We start from the raw sequence: 16,402 nt of genomic DNA, 5'->3' as shown, positions 1-16,402 counted from the left end.
CGGCCGATTCTGCTCCATGCCTGAGGTCATTGAGTCTTGACATGCGTATCCGGGGATGTGAGGCCACTTTTCTATTGAGTTAAGTGCGTATGTGTTTGCCCGGCAACTCGGTATCGATCAGCTTTCAATGTTGAGTTTCTTCTCAGTCTCTTCAGATTGATTGTCGTTGCGCTGCAGCTTGAGGAGCACCGTAGTTCTTCTTGTGAGACCTCGCTTGGAAACAGGCTCTTCTCCTTGTACTACCCTACGTATTCGCATCAATACAATAGTTCCAAGTGTGGGAGTGTCTTCATGCGGTTGGTAAGCCTATTTAGGTTGCGTTCTTACAAAATTCATGCCAAGATGTAGCATATATTGGATCGTTCCCATAACTAACAGCATCTCCGCAGCAGGCAGACATCAGTCATCGTGATTCCATGGGTAATTCTGGACCACCGCTGAATGAATACACTGGTAATAAATGCAGAGGACGTCTTCAAGCCATGCAGTTTGTCAACCTATTCGGGATGCTTGCTTCAAAACTCATGCCCAGATGTGGCATATTCTCGCCATTTTCGCAACCAACAGCATGTCTGAGGCTGGCAGACGTGGCTGGCAGACGTCACCCGTAGAGATTCTGTGAGTCCAGAACACCGTTGAACCGGAAAATCAGACCTTAGCCCCTCTTCCAAGGCTCGTCAAACAAGCAGCTGTCAATAGTTGATTGGACAGGCAGACCTGATGTAATGGTAAGGTGTCATGAATAGAAATCTTGGGTTTGAGGGACTGCGTTACGTTTTCTCTGTCATGTGTTCTGGAAAACTACTTCCAACTAGGATAAATAGCACGAGCCCGTCCGCTCGTCAGATAGTGAGGACGTAATCAAGAACAACAATACATTCATTGTCAGACTTGTCAAACATCTTATGACTCTGTGCAGTCCTGTGTACCAAGCATATCTGGTGAATCAAAGGGATAACCCAACCACATTATACTTTTTATAAACCACACGCAGTAGTCCTCAGCTACCAATATGAAGCCCGCGGCAGAACTCAACCTCGCACCCCTCGCGCTTTTGGTAGGCTTGTTGCCACTCCTTGGGTGAGTTGCTGGTATGCCGACTCCCGAAGCTACGAGCAGCACAAACGTTGGCAATTCAACCGATGCTCATATCTTCAGCAGGTGTAGCCAAAATCAATGTCCTGATTTCGATGCCGAGTTTGACGGCCTAGTCAAAAACTCACACAAGTTGGGATTCAGGGAGTACAGTGTACGGTGGAATCAGTGTGGGGAGTGTCGCGAGGTTACTACTTCAAAAGATATGTGTACAAACTTCCATTCGTGTGGTAGGCCGCAAAATATCTGTATAGATACTTATAGGCGGCGCGCTCACTGGATCCGTAGAACAGATGGTCGACGCTGGTGTTATTCCCTGACCGTCTCTGAGCATGATTGCGATTGGAACGAGCCAGCGCGGCAGATATATGTTCCAAGAGAAATACCATGTGCTTGGTCCGCTGAAGTTATTTGATGAGATTCCGCAGCAGGAAATAAGTGTCAAGTAGCATCCAGATTGTTTTGAGAGGCTTCTCTAAGAACCTCTAGCCATGGGGACACGTGTGTTTTGTGACAAAGGTTGAAAGCCTTATACTCGCGTTTAGCTTCTTGACTAGCATCAGTCTACCTTCAGTAAAAGGTCATGCCTCGTCTCTGGACAAATAATAGCGCTAGTCTACCGCTGTTCAAGTGAGAGTGAGACCTGTCAATATACACGATTGCATACCCGCTGCTCTGTGTATTGTCCATCACATTGATGTAAAAGCCTCAAGGCAATGCTTCCCATTGCTACTGGCGGGTTCCCTTGGAGGAACTTATCCGGTATCCGGTTCTCATGAATATTCTTTGCGTTTCTTACTCATATGTGTCCCATTTGTCTGACCGATCGCGGTTGGTACACCAGGAGGTACAAAACTCGGAAAAGCCATTGGTCGATGGGCTCATCGATGTGATCCAACAGAAACCCACCCCAGGAAGTCTTCACTCTTCGGTCTCAATTTTGCGTGTCCAACTTTTGGTTTTTGGATCCATAAGTCGGTTTCGTAAAACATGGTCATCCTTACGACCTTTCACTTTTGGGTAATTAGTCAGTTGGCGGATACAATTGCGACATTGTGCCCGTTTCATCGCGGCCAGAGGAACTCTATGTAGCCTACAACAGGGGTTCGTTTCGGCATTGCGACAATAGTCTCTAAAGGTGACACCACAGTTACTTATTAATACAGTCTATGGCTCACGCTAGCCAATGCCTCGGTCTCTCCCCTCCGCGTGGATCTGGATCTCCGCCAGAACTACGGAGTAAATGGTGGCAGAATAAAAGTTGCGGACTTTAGGCCAGGAACCTTTCAGAAGCTCACGTCCCACTCTCCGCAACAAGCAAACTAATTCTGTGTTGCCTTGTTGTTCATGCTCCATCACCTTACGACTCATTCATCTTCCTCCGCAAACTTGACAGGAAGCATGGAACAGCTAGATATTCGTCTGATAAGCAACTCGCCACTTTCAGACATGCCAAATCTCAAGTTCCACTACAGTCGGCACATCGAAACAATTGCCTGATTGGTGTCAAGGCAAAAGCCAAACTGCCACCAACCTTTTTGCCTCGGTGCATGGGGTTTCGTCAACGGAAGCCATCCAATGGCGGGTATTGAACTTCAATGCCGTGTCCACAATTCATCTCAGGGCGGGTTGCCGTTCCTTAACTAACAGAGACCAGCAACCAAACAATTTGTGCCGAGACTCCGTCGGCGTTTAGGGGCGCTCGAATCAAGGAAACCCACCTATCCCGGACCCGGAGCAGAGCTTCAAAGCAAATAGTAGATTCATTAGAAGCGATTCAATGCGGTTTAATTGTTCGTCCGATTGAGATCAAAGGTTGTTGACAAAACAGGTTGCTTTCCGCCATTTATAACTCTTCCACCGAAAACCCAGGCACTCAATCTCCTCATTAAACCCGTCTGTGTCGTCTCAAGGTTAAATTGACTGGCAATACACATGCGAAACCACTTACTGTTCCACAATGGATCTTGAAATCGCAAAACCTCTAACGCTCCCCTGTGGGCTGACGGTCCCCAACCGCCTGGCGAAAGCAGCCATGGCTGAAGGATGGGGCGACAAGAACAAACTGCCTCATCAACGCTTAATAGAAACTTATGGTTCCTGGGCAGATGGCGAATGGGGATTGGTAATGACTGGAAATGTCCAGGTGGACGCAGCATATCTCGGCACACCAGACGACAACGCCATCAACGGCGCCATACCGCACGAACAGCATTTGAAGTCATGGAAAGCATGGGCCCAAGCTAGCAACAGAAACGGAACACCAACCATCGTTCAATTGAACCACCCTGGCAGACAATCATTACCCGGAGCTGGATCCCATGGATACTTTGGAAAGACCATCGCTCCAAGTGTAGTCCCGGTTAAGCTGGGAGAGGGTTTGATTGCCCGATTTATGAGCTGTCTAGTCTTTGGCAGTCCCAGGGAAATGGACTCAACCGATATTCAACACGTTGTTAGTCGCTTTGCTGAAGGTGCCAAACTCTCCTATGAAGCAGGGTTTGCTGGTGTTGAGATTCATGGCGCACACGGCTACCTATTAGCCCAGTTCCTGAGCGCAAAGACGAACAAGAGGAATGACGCATATGGTGGATCTCCCAAGAAGCGGGCAAGAATCGTTGTCGAGATTCTACAGGCCGTGAGAAAGGTTGTGCCAAGGGAGTTCTGCGTTGGCATCAAACTCAACAGCGTAGATCATCAAAGCCAACAGGAACTGGAGGAATGCATCGAGCAATTGGAAGATATTGTCGCCGCTGGTATTGACTTCCTGGAGATAAGTGGCGGAACATACGAAAATCCCGAGGTGTGTTGTATAGTAACTCTGCTTACGACTGGACTTTGTCGCACTAACACATTGATGTAGATGATGACTGGTAAAGTTGGTGTGACGATATCAGAAAAGACTGCCGCCCGTGAGGCATTCTTTCTTGAATTCGCTCACGCAATTCGTGACAGGTTCAAAGGTGTACCTCTGATGGTGACTGGCGGGTTCAGGTCACGGCAAGGAATGGAAGCGGCAATCAGAGACGGTGGCTGCGACCTCATCGGCATTGGGAGACCAGCCGTTTTGAACCCATTGCTACCCAAGAATACGATATTCAATAAGGAGGTCAGAGATGAGGATGCCAAACTTTACGCCAAGGTTGTTGCGCCTTCGTGGCTGAGTAGCTTGCTCGGTATGAGATCGATCAACGGCGCGGCAGAAACTGTAAGTGTGTTTTGGCTGGCAGATCAGAATTCCTTCCTTACTTCCTTCCTCCAATTAAGGCTGACTCTTTTACTCTAGCTCTGGTATGTGCAGCAGATTCACAAGATGCTGGCTCGGCTGTAACTTGGCAGGAACAAGGGCATCGCCTGGTAGTAGAGGTATGAAGCTTGTTGATTCATTGCGTCATGACCTCATTAGCCATAGATGCTTGGTCATTGAAGTATACATAATGGAAGATAAATCGGCTGTCTAATATAGGTCAATTTTGTCGGGTAATATACAAATTTTTACACGTCCCCGTTCAAAGCAGACTGGTTTACCCCGTTCGTTGAGTAGCTTCCAAGAGAGTTCGGAGCTCATCCTTCCATAATGCTGCAAATGTGTGCGATCCATGACCGCGAGTATGGTCGCTGATGGGGATCAAGACAGACCGACCATTCAGAACAGCCTTGACGCCTTGTTCCAAAATCTGTAGCTCCGGAGGATTCACCTGATCATCAGCCGAGTTGATCGCAACAAGAGGTGCCTTTATGGTGGCCAGCAGAGGTCGCGGGTCATAATCCTCGGATGAAGCGACCTGATAGAGTAGGTCATTTGCGTCAGTGCTTTTTAATCCAGTCTGTATCCTGTCATTGAGGAAGTCGTCTGCGGACTTCTGATCTGGTGCAAGCTTCTGCCACAGTAGCGGGATCGAGCTCATCCAAGTTAATATGTACAAAGCGGACGTGAGGCCGAGCAAAGGTTGCTCAGAATACTCCCCATCCCGGTAGTTAGGGTCAGATGTGATGGCATCAATGATCATTTTGCGAGACATCCTATTCCGTCCAGAGATTTGAGTCGGCAGCGAAGCAAGAGGCAGGATCGCATCCATAAAATTTGGATACATGCCTCCCCAAAGCCATGACTGCATCCCACCCATTGACGTTCCCATGACTAGACGAAGGTGATCTATTCCGAGACCTTTGTTCAAGAGCTCATAATCTGCCCTGACCATGTCGCGATACCCGTATTTGGGAAATCTGGCCCGAAGCCCATCACTGGGCTTACTAGACTGCCCATGTCCAATACCATCTCGAAGGATGATGAAGTACTTTTGTGCATCGAGTGGTTGCGTAGGATTAAACAGCTCCCCAGCAAAGTGGTTGTTCAGAAACTGGTCGCTTGAACCTCCTGTGCCGTGCATGATGAGCACTACATTCAGCGCCCTCCCCTTGCTGTCTCTTTTGAGGTTTCCAATTGTCTTATAATGTAGTCGAAGATTTTCCATCGTTTCGCCACTGCAAAACTCGAAAGACTGGATGACATGGAACCCAGGTTGCGGGACAGCCCAGTTGGATGTCAGGTCTGCATGCTCTACTCCCGTTGAAGAAGAGGACTGCATGTCGGAAGGCTGAAATCTTTTGATAGTCATTCTGAATGGTTGAATACAGAGTGAAAATGCATGTTCTACAGCAAAGATACCTGTGATGCCACCTCAAGCTCCAGATCGAGACCATCACTCAAAATTTAAACCCCGCAAACCCCCACCGGCTATTTTTCTTTCTCCCTTTTAACCATTTCGAAAGCAGCAGGTAATAAAGACGGATACAGTAGCCGGCTCATTGATGACTGTGTGTGCCATATAGTTTAGACGTGGATGGAGAGTTTCTCCTCATGAAAAACCTTGGGAAAGCTCGTCAACAGTGATTTTTTTGTGGCGCTGTTCCTTCGTTGGAGTTGGACTCGTGGAACATCATCTAGAATCTGCTGACAATTCCCACAAAATAAGCACATGCAGTATTACACCAAGTATCCTTCAGGAACCAGATCCTTGCTTTTTGAAGTAACACCAAATATGTTCATGTTGCAACCGAGATGGACAAGTCAAGTCCCTTTGCATGGCGACTGACCATTCCACCAGTCAAATCACGCATCAGTTCCTCAATTGGCAAATCACATCATGTCAACGTCTCGACTTACGCAGGATTAGATACGGGGAACGAAGAAATAAAGTCAAGAGTTACACTCGTCATCTTTTCCATAATCATTATGCCATTCTCGACATTTAATAATAACCTTGGAACGCTGACTTTAAAGCTCCTCGTCTGGTTGTCATCCACATCCCAGCGCTATAATAGACTGGTGCTAAGGTCAGAATCGTGGGCCTAGTGATGCAATACAACTCTACAAAGCATGGTGCATGATATCCAAGGTGAGAAAAACTCTGAGAAGCAGGAATCTTATGCCGAGTGGGATAGAGCTGTAGATAAATAATGGAACATCATTTGCAGTCGCAACTTTCCGCAGACTGACAAGTAATTTGAGTTCAAGTAACCGTCAACCTACATCAGACTTGTCGTCACCCCAAGTCTTGGCCGACGTCCAGTTCATTTCAGCAGTCCTCTCAAATTGAACGGACAAGCCTCTCTGCAAAATGAAGTTCATGTCGGTTTTGCTTTTGGCGCTTCCCGCAGCGGTCTCCTCATCCACAGTTGTCACTCACGACTATAACACAAGGCGGGACATCACCGTCAACGAAGCGCCAAACCATGTGCGACCATATGTCCTGCCCAGGTATCATGGACGTGCCATATTTTTGACGGCATCCCAAGTCATCCGCTTCTCCATCACCGCCAATTCTTCAGATGGCGCATTTTCCTTAGTCCAGCATAATGGTAGAGAGTCTGGCTGGAACTCTGCCCGGCCACATACACATCGAATTGCACACGAGCACTTTTACTGTGCCCGAGGGAGAGTAGAACTTTGGGGTATGAAGAACAAGACCGGTGCAAGCCAGGAAGCTCGCATTGGCACGCTCGGGGACTACGGCAATATCCCTCCTGGCGCAATTCACACCTTTCAACTGACAGACCCGGATTCGCAGCTGGCTCATGTCTTCCATCCCGGTGGTTTTGAACACTTGTTTGATGAGTTCAGTGCTGGCAGCTTCCCAACTGATGGAGTCAACTCACCATACCTGCCTCTGGCCGCGGATCCTGAAATCTTTGGGCCAATGACTCCTGAACTTGCCGCTCGATTTGCCAAGTTAGACTTATACGCCTCTCCGTCTGAAGAATTCGTTCCGCGCCGAGACTTTGTTAATGGCACCGCAGGAGACCCTCGCATTCACTGGCACGATGGACCAAATACACTATCTAATGATTCTACCTTGCCATACTTTGTTGCCAAGGACTACGGCCCAAAGTTTCTGAACGTCGACAACGGCTACAAGATCATTCAGCCACTCGCTACTCCGGAACAGGCCACAGGTGGAAATTTCAGCATGGGCACTGTAATCATGTCGCCAAAGCTTCAAAATGAGTCAGCAAATGCTGCAAAGCTTCCGAGTCACTTTGCCATACAGATGGAGGACGGGCAGCTGATTCTTGATGTGCGCGGATACAAAACTGCGCAACTTTTGCCCGGGGATGTTGCGTTTATCCCGGCAGGCGTAGACTTTACCTACTTTGCCAATGTGCCCTATACCAAGTTTCTGTATCTCAATGGGGGTGCAAAGGGTCTGGAGCACCAGCTGCTCAAGACCAGTGTGCCTTGGAACTTTACTGCTTACCCTATTTATGCTGGGTTCAAGCCATAAGTAGCTACCCTAGGCTGAAATAGAACGTCCCTCGTGGATTCCATCCGATGTTTTGGTTCATTTCCGAGTGTAATGCCTGTGTTCTGGTGCTGAAGCTGTGCAAAATAACGCTGCCTGACGGAGTGGTTGGTGGAGTGGTCTGGTGTCCATGTCAGGGCAACAGGGACGTTCTCCTTGATTGTGGCGTGATTCCCAAACTCAAGTGCAAATAATGTTTATGCCTATTATGCCTATTTTGAAGGCTGTTTCAGACTTGCGAGGGTGGGTTCGAGTAAGCGTGGTGGAACAAATGCTCATATGGTGGCCTCCTCACAGTCGCGCTTCCATGTCCGTTTACACGGAACTCGGCAAGTTTGCCAAGACTTGGGCTTCCTAATGCAGTTACTTCTCTGCCTTGAAGAAAGGCAACGTGAGAGAATTCCCGGCGAAGTTGTCGTCTGAAATTGTTCTTGCTTGTGTTGCGACCGAGTGACTCAAAATGACCTCGAGCTGATCATCCTGCCGGGCTCCTCGTCACACCCGAAGGGCGACTTTCCGAGACTCAGGCCTATTGAACTAGTCCTGAAGACGTGTCAGCGCCCGTTGGTTATACCAATGTACAAGTAAGCTATACGAACTCACTTTAGTGTCTTGCCTGTTTTGGATGGGATATAAGTTCGACTGAGGTACGCAGCACAACGCCGACTCATTGCCGGGAGCGGAGTAAAGGCCATACAGTATGTGCAATGCCACGAATTGGTAACGCGCGGCAAGCATTAGACCGACCAAGATGCCTAAGTGCCTATGCCTGTTGGCAAGTCACGGTTCAACTTCGTTCAGCTCTTCAACACCCTAAACAAAGATCGACATTCATGCTGTTCAACTTCATCTTATCAACAACGGGAGAGATGCACCAGAATGGAAGGTCGCCAATGAAACGGCCTCCCCTTTACGCTCTAAGTAGGAGGTGGGCAACAGACCACCCTAGGGAATCGGACAAAGTCTCGGCGATCGTCATGACCAGGGGGGTCCCAATGGCCAATTAGTGAGATAGTCCGGCGCTGACCGAATGGCAGCAGGGAACATACCAGAAGCTCATGCTTCAACTCCCGCTGACCAGTAAATTGCAGGCACGGCTAGTCCTCCCCAACGTCTCCGAATCCTTTGACAGCCAGCCAACGAACTTGGGCTCAGGCAAATGGTCCGGAGGGCTTGCCACTTGCATTACCGCGATCCGAGTCCCGGACGGTCCGGTAAATGCAGTACCAACGTACACAGTTCTTGGCTCAGTCAGGACATGGTTCTCCTTACTACCTGTGTTGGATACTGTGTCAGATACTCTCCTTTTCAATACATACGGGGGGAACAGCGGGTATGTAGCTACGCGCACCGAGTCATGATAACTGACTTTTGGTATTTCCTCAAAAGTGTATGTGTAGCGAAAACAAAGACCCTTTGTTCTAGCGCGGCCCTGGATCTACTGTTGCTGATCAATACCTCTTCAATCCAGTGACTTTGATGGCCATCTTCAGGTAAAGATCGTCAGGTCTGGAGAAGGCAGCGAAACATGGACAAACATGGCCACCGAAACTGAACCTTCTGCGAAACTAGGTAGCTTTGGCTAGTTCAGGTCGGTTATTGAGCTGCTGCACTTTCGTATCAGTCATTATCCCGCAAGTACGAGCCCTGCAAAGCGCTGCAGAATGATTTGCAAATATTCAGTCAAACAAGGCAGGCAACATATGAACCTCGACAGGACCTAATGTTCCTTTCACTCCTCCCGGAGGAACTAGAGGCGAGAAGGACCAAAATCCGTGCAAGTGCGTGGTGGGGATGAACAATTTAATGCCTTTTGGTCTAAACGGCGGACTTGAGCCACTAACGAAGCACCATCTCGAGTTTCTCATCAACCATGATACAACATTGACCCACCTCCAACGAACAATGAATTGTCGCATGGTAGGGGGTTGAGGGTTCGCTCTACCGTCTCATTGGGAAGGAGATCTTGCGGCTAACAATGGAGCAGGGGATGAAGGACCTCACCTCCTGGATTGAGTGTGTTGCCGAGGATGACTTCTGCTGGCTGTGATGGTCATCACTCGGCTCTGGAAATGGGGACCGAACGTGAGCTACATGTACGTTAACTGGGTTCAGTTTCGTTGAAGGCGGCTGTGGTAACTGTTTGTCGTTGTCATTTGTTATCACAGCCCGTCAATACACCAGGCATTCTATCACATCTCCATCTATTCACTCAACCAATTTCGCGACAGAAACAGCAGCACGTATCGTAGCTATTAGCACATGCGGGTCACTTTCGGTCTATATCCGAAACTGTGCCCGGTCCAATGAACAGCAAGAAAACAAAACGACATCTGCGCGAGATCAACAACGTGCAACGTATGGGCAAACCCAGAAAGCGAGCAACTCGAGACCCTTACGCTATCAGGCAAGTGTCATTGTTATCCCTCCCGTTTAGTTCGATAGGAAGGATTCAACCGTGGTTCACATGGTCCTCTCACCAACCCCACAGATCGGCACTTGGAAGCAATCATCCTTGTAATCTATGCCAACCGGGATATCGTTGCACTTTGTCCGAAAAGTTACAGCCACCGTGAACGAGAGATGGTATGCCTTTTCTGGTTCTCGGCTTACTTGGGCAATGGAGAAACCTCCATGCTGAAGAAGTATAAGAAGAAGAGGACATCTCTATCCATCAAGGTAGTCTCTACATCGTCACAGCTTTCCATCTCAAGTCCAACAGCCTCATCACCTTACCCATCTTCCATATCTTTATTCCCGTGGTTCACCCATATCCTCACAATCACAATGAAGTTCCTCGCTGGCCTTGCTGCTCTCGTCTCCCTGGCTGCGGCCGCTCCCCAGGCCCCAACTCCTCTTGATGTCAAGCTGGAGATGGACGGCAACAGTGGCATCAAGGCAACCATTACCAACAATGGCAAGAACAACTTGAAGATCTTCAAGACCGGTACCATTCTGGACAGTTCCGCCATCCAGAAGACCCGCATCACCGGTACCGATGGTAAGTCGTCGTCTCCATCCATCTAACACAAGCCAAACAGACCATGAGAAGCCTCCCACTTACACAACAAACCTTGCAGGCAAGAGTGTTGCTTTCCGCGGAATCCGCCAGCGCATCACCACCAAGGGCTTGAGCGATGCTGCTTTCCAGCGAATTCCCGCTGGCCAGTCCATCGAAGTCACCTTCAATGTCGGCGAGGTCCACGACCTCTCATCCGGTGGCAAGTTTGACATCCACTCAGCCGGTATCATGCACTTCGCCGGCGAGAACGACAACACCCTGATCGGCTCCGTCCCCTACCACTCCAACACCATCAACGCCGACATTAACGGCTCCGAAGCTTCCTCCATCCTTAAGTCCTTCCGCGTGGCCGACAAGCGCACCAACGTCCAGAGCGACTGCACCGGCCAAAAGCTCTCCGTCACCAAGGCCGCCCTCTCCAACTGTGCCAAGCTCGCCAAGGCCGCCCAGTCCGCTGCCTCATCCAACGACGCCAAGGTCAAGGAATACTTCAAGGACGCCAGCGAGTCCACCAAGAGCACCGTCGCCGACGTCCTCGGCAAGGTCGCGCAGGAGTGCGGTTCCACGAGCGGCGGCGTCTCCAAGTACTACTGCACCGACGTCGACAACGGCTGCCAACAGGGCGTTTTGGCGTACACCGTCCCCAGCGAGAGCTTCCAGGCCTACTGCGATTTGTACTTTGAGCAGCTTCCTGACCTGACGTCCTCGTGCCATGCTCAGGACCAGGCCACCACTAACTTGCACGAGACTACGCACCTGCGTCAAATCAAGGGTACTGACGATCTTGGCTACGGCTACGATAACGCCATGAAGCTGGATACCCAGGATGCCTTGAACAATGCTGATACCTATGCGTTGTTTGCTAATGCCATCTACGCCCAGTGCTAGATGGTCGCCTGGTGGATGGATAGGCAGATGTATTGCTGTTTGGAGCCGAAAACTGATGATACTTTACGAACTTTGATGGCTGTATATCTTCATTGCTGTATATGAATTGGGAAAGTAGGCATATACTACTTACATAACTTCAATTGTCTTTGACTACATCTTTGGTGATTGCACTGTGAAAAAGCCTTGTCCTGCCACAGAAATCCCCCGTGATAGATGCACAGCAACCTATGCTAGGGTTAATTGACTTGAACACGCTGGTTACCAATTCGTGGTGGAAATCCTGTAAGACATGGCGTACATGGTATATGTCGACAGACCTGCCGGAAGCATTCAACGGCACAGAGCAGACTATTCGTCGAATCACATAAGGCAAGTACTCGGGGTTCATGGCGGGTTCGCTTATTATACATCATGTAAACGACGCCAGGTGACGATTATTATTAATCAACGCTAAATTTTGTAAACACCCTTCACACCCTTCACCGCGAACAAAGCCATGATGGCAATGTGTTGCCCGATATTTACTTGGTGGTAGTCTGTCCCTCCATATCATCCCCCTCCAGTCCCTGCAAGTGTCCGTCTCCTTGTCGCACCATGACGGCCTTCTTGAGGGCAGCACGAGGCGGGAACTTGGCATTGAACACATCGTCCATCTCCTCCAGAGTTCGGCCACGAGTCTCAACACCAAAAACAAACCACACCGCGCTGTAGATGATGTTGAGGCCGACAAAGATGAGGTAGTATCTCCAGTCAATAGCGTCAAGCGCAATAGCAGTAACATAAGTGTTGTACAAGTTGGCGCAGTTGGATAGAATGACGTGAATACCCATACCCTTGGCACGTGTGGGCGTGGCAAGCACCTCAGCACAGTACGTGGCTGTAAGCGGAGTGTAAACAAAGGAGTAGGCGCATCCGAAAAGGAAGATGAAGGCAACACCGCCGTTAGAAAGGGCAGAGCCGACCACCTTGGTCTTGTCCTCAAAGTGGCTAGAAAAGCCAGTCACGCCGCCAAAGAGACCAGCGAGGACGATACTGCCAACCCACAGCTTGGTTCGTCGACCAATGCGATCGTTTGTTGCTGAACCGGCAACGGCACCGGCGCAAGAGACAATCGAGTTCATGAACGTAAGCAAAAGTCTCTTCTCGGTCGTCTTAATGCCAACCAACTTGTACATTGATGGAAGGTAGTATGTCAACACTGAGTTGCCCGACAGCTGAGCGAAGATGGACATGAAAGCCATCATAGCAAATCGCCAACGAGCGTTGTGTGTGTTGACCAGAGCCCAGTAGTTCCAGACGCTGGAGGCCTTCTGCAGCTCAATATTTTGCTCAAATTCGCGAATCTCGAGCTTGACCATGGGGTGTTCCATGTCACCACCACCGTGGTATTTAGCCAAGATGGCAGCGGCTTTCTCCTTCTTGCCCTTCATGGTGAGCCATCGAGGAGATTCGGGGACGAAGCAAGCGCCAGCGAAGATGAACGCAGGTGGAATGAGTTGAAGACCAAGGGGCAGACGGAACGCAAGTTCGCTGTCGTTCTTGCTGGAGGCATAAGCGACGCCAGTGGCCAGGATGGAACCGGTGTAGAAAACTTCACGGGAGGTCAGCTTTGTGAGGTTGGTACGAGCAATGTGGAGAGGAGAGGCACCTACAGGTGTTGTAGTAACCGACGACACGAGCTCGCCATTGAGGAGGAGCCAGTTCAAGGGCATAAGTAGGAGCAGACGAGGTGCCGATGGAAACACCAAATCCAAGAATAAATCGGCCACCAAGGAGATAGGAATCATTCTGAGCAGCAGTCTGAACAGCGGCACCGATCATGATGAGAACGGATCCAGTCATCATGCCTGCTCGGCGTCCAAAATGGTCACAGATGGGGCCGGTGAAGAGAGATCCAATCATGTTTCCGATGGTATAAATCATAAAGATGCTACCTCTATAGTCAGCATACGTTGAATAAATGGATAACGAGTGGTCAAATTTGGAAATACGAACATGCCGGTGCTGGATCCAAGTTCAGTATGGTGAAAGTACGCCTTGTATTGATCCATGGCATTGATAGAGCTGAAGATGGACTAAAGGGCAAGTTAGCAGTCTGGCATCAATAAAAGTGCACCACTCGTTAGACTTGGAACGTACGCCATCGAAGCCAGACGCGGTTGCGTTCAACGCGGCAACCAGCAAAATCATATAGAGTTGCAAACTAGTCTTGGACCAAGGGTTCAACGGCGCAGCGCTAACGGTCTCGTAGAAATGAGCATCACCCTGAATCTGGGTGATTTCGCCGCCATCACGTTTCTCCATGGCGGGATCGTGGTCCATGTCGGCATTGATTGAGCCATGGTCGGCCACGGGCCTTGAGCTTGTTTTTTCGGAGCCCATTGTGTGTCTGTTGGTGCCTTGTTGATACACACCAGACTTGTCTGCGTTTGCGTCCAGCAGAGAGTTTGGTTGAACAGACGGGTGATAGAGTTGCGTCTGGTACCAAACGAGAGTCTCCTTCAAGTGTCTGGATCTGGACGATCTTTCCTTTCCAAAACCACAATGGGAACGGCGGTTTATCTATCCTTTTGACTCGCCCCCGGTGCCACAATGTTTAGTTCCCCATTCTCCATGTTTTTCCTGGACCCAGTTATCGGCCAAACTTGGGGCAGCAGATTGGGGTAGCAGGTCTTGCTCGGGAATTGCAAGTTCCATCTCGACGACCTTGGCTTGTCTTGTCCACGGAGAATGAAACCCCCCCAAACTTGACCCCCAAGGAGAGCAAGCCACTGGGCGGACATGGGGATGCACGAATTGATGCGGAAGCGCCAATCTCAGCACTAAAAGGGAACTGACAATTGAGCGTCGCCTGAAGTTTTTCTGAAGACTGGGGGAATGACAGGAGACTAAGGCAGGGTTGGGTGGTCGAAGTGGATTCAAGAGTCGGAGCATGCAAGGCTATCGATTGGGGTCAGTGTCCGGCCCAGTCAGAGATGGGCATGGTTTGGTATGGTCGGGTCTTTCTTCTCAAGTGCTAAGTGCTGGTCAATCACTCACCACCATAATCCATCCAGCTTTGCCTGGCCAGACATCGTATCTCTGGCCGCACCTTCCTTGTGCTCGACTCAGGCATCAGCGAGGAAGGTGTGACCCCCACGATGTAACTGACGCCTCGTGGCAAGTTCGGTTTGTGGCGCCACAACCCCCGACGAGCCCCCGCAGCTCCGTCGCAGGCCTGCTTCGCTCTTTCCCTCTTTGCCTGTTGCTCGGTGCAGAGCATTGAAGCCAGAGAGACATGGAGATGCAGCGCCAAGATTCTTCACACACCAAAATCTCTTCTTTCCCCCGTCCTATCTCCAGCGCCATGCATCACTTCAGCTCAATCTCTCTCTACAGAACAGCTCAACAACCCAAAGCGGATGACAATCAGCGTCATGATCTCGTTTCAGCTACTAAAATTTGAACTCAGGTCCAACAGACCGTCACATTTTCATTGTTGCCAAGCATACCATTCCGGCTGAAGGTTACAGCCGACCGTCTCCCCACCTCAAAACCCCCATCTAACGAACCGCATTCTTACCTCCGAACCAAGTCAAGTCAGATATCGTTATCAAACGAGTTGATGAGCTAGGGGCGTTCCCGTCACATCCCTCTTATCCGAAGAATCAGATGCCCATCGAGCGGACAATATCTCAGATATCACATATCTGCAAGATATCTCCATCGTACCAAACTTGACGCCATTGACGACACGCCGCGGATCGTCCGACGATTCAATGCTGTTGGCCATCAGCCTTTACAGTCCACCACTCTCGGGGATACAGTACCCCAATTACTATTAGTCGCCAAAATGGGGAACTCTGGATCAATACAACGGCGTGTGAAGTGCCCACTCATCTTCCCATTAGTGAAAGGCGCTTCGTACCCAGTCCCGGTCGACTGGAGTCACCAGAAATAGACCGACCACATGCCCCCACGCACCACGGAGTCATTTGACGCTGGTTCAGTTGCCCGTCGCCTAGCCATTATCCTTACAGGCTTGTCAAGTCTCGAGTCTCTTCAAAGCACCAACCAACAGGGTCATCTATCGTCAGCTAAAGTCACTTGTGTCCATGTTGGCCGCACACAGCTCTTTGTCGGCCGTCGAAAGCTTCCCCGCCTTTCCCCCACATGGGGTTACCTTACCACACCCACTGCCTTTGGGGTCACCAAACGCAGGAAAATTTGATGGAGGAGGTTTCAACTTCTCCTTGGCCAATGAAGGTTTCATCTTAGCTGTATTTTCAGACACATTGTTTGATACCTATTTAAGGCGACTGTACTGGAAATTAATAAGGATATGACTCTGTGTCTTCTCATTGTTTCTAAAAATGCAACAACTTTAGACCCTTAACTACCTAGGTATAGAAGAACACTCACTCTAGCTGATACAACAAGTATCAACAGGTATCAAGCAGCGTCCTGGTTAGATTCCGATGCAACATCGCCATGAGATATCTTCACAGCCAAAAATCACTAGTTCATAAGATATTGAAGACCCCCATTTAGCCACGTGGGAGGTAGGTTAGATTCTCTAGAGCTTCAGGCGAGCCTCACATCCGAAGAGCCG

General features: G+C 49.7%; 6 protein-coding genes across 6 annotated transcripts; 3 read left to right on the top strand and 3 right to left on the bottom strand.

Moving 5' to 3' along the window:
- Positions 1-3,055: 3,055 nt before the first annotated feature.
- VFPPC_02252 (NADPH dehydrogenase) lies at positions 3,056-4,426 on the top strand (the record flags this gene model as incomplete). Its single annotated transcript, XM_018281933.1, has 3 exons — positions 3,056-3,898; positions 3,959-4,303; positions 4,382-4,426. 3 exons carry the CDS (start codon positions 3,056-3,058, stop codon positions 4,424-4,426), a joined length of 1,233 nt encoding a protein of 410 aa, XP_018139067.1.
- Positions 4,427-4,619: 193 nt separating this feature from the next.
- On the bottom strand, positions 4,620-5,714 carry VFPPC_02251 (homoserine O-acetyltransferase; the record flags this gene model as incomplete). The annotated part of the gene is made up of 1 exon (XM_018281932.1): positions 4,620-5,714. The coding sequence occupies one exon, from the start codon at positions 5,712-5,714 to the stop codon at positions 4,620-4,622; it is 1,095 nt and encodes a 364-aa protein (XP_018139066.1).
- A 1,002-nt stretch (positions 5,715-6,716) lies between these two features.
- Positions 6,717-7,880, top strand: VFPPC_02250 (quercetin 2,3-dioxygenase; the record flags this gene model as incomplete). The annotated part of the gene is made up of 1 exon (XM_018281931.1): positions 6,717-7,880. One exon carries the CDS (start codon positions 6,717-6,719, stop codon positions 7,878-7,880), a length of 1,164 nt encoding a protein of 387 aa, XP_018139065.1.
- A 1,697-nt stretch (positions 7,881-9,577) lies between these two features.
- Positions 9,578-9,766, bottom strand: VFPPC_16724 (hypothetical protein; the record flags this gene model as incomplete). Its single annotated transcript, XM_018294477.1, has 1 exon — positions 9,578-9,766. One exon carries the CDS (start codon positions 9,764-9,766, stop codon positions 9,578-9,580), a length of 189 nt encoding a protein of 62 aa, XP_018139064.1.
- A 919-nt stretch (positions 9,767-10,685) lies between these two features.
- VFPPC_02249 (metallo-endopeptidase) lies at positions 10,686-11,808 on the top strand (the record flags this gene model as incomplete). Its single annotated transcript, XM_018281930.1, has 2 exons — positions 10,686-10,899; positions 10,979-11,808. 2 exons carry the CDS (start codon positions 10,686-10,688, stop codon positions 11,806-11,808), a joined length of 1,044 nt encoding a protein of 347 aa, XP_018139063.1.
- Positions 11,809-12,332: 524 nt separating this feature from the next.
- Positions 12,333-14,193, bottom strand: VFPPC_02248 (hexose transport-related protein; the record flags this gene model as incomplete). Its single annotated transcript, XM_018281929.1, has 4 exons — positions 12,333-13,402; positions 13,464-13,741; positions 13,807-13,886; positions 13,951-14,193. 4 exons carry the CDS (start codon positions 14,191-14,193, stop codon positions 12,333-12,335), a joined length of 1,671 nt encoding a protein of 556 aa, XP_018139062.1.
- Between the last annotated feature and the right edge of the window lie 2,209 nt (positions 14,194-16,402).

The sequence above is a fragment of the Pochonia chlamydosporia genome, chromosome 1 (assembly GCF_001653235.2).
Source record: "Pochonia chlamydosporia 170 chromosome 1, whole genome shotgun sequence".
In the NCBI taxonomy this organism is placed as follows: domain Eukaryota; kingdom Fungi; phylum Ascomycota; class Sordariomycetes; order Hypocreales; family Clavicipitaceae; genus Pochonia; species Pochonia chlamydosporia.
This window is presented reverse-complemented; position numbering and strand designations above follow the sequence as displayed.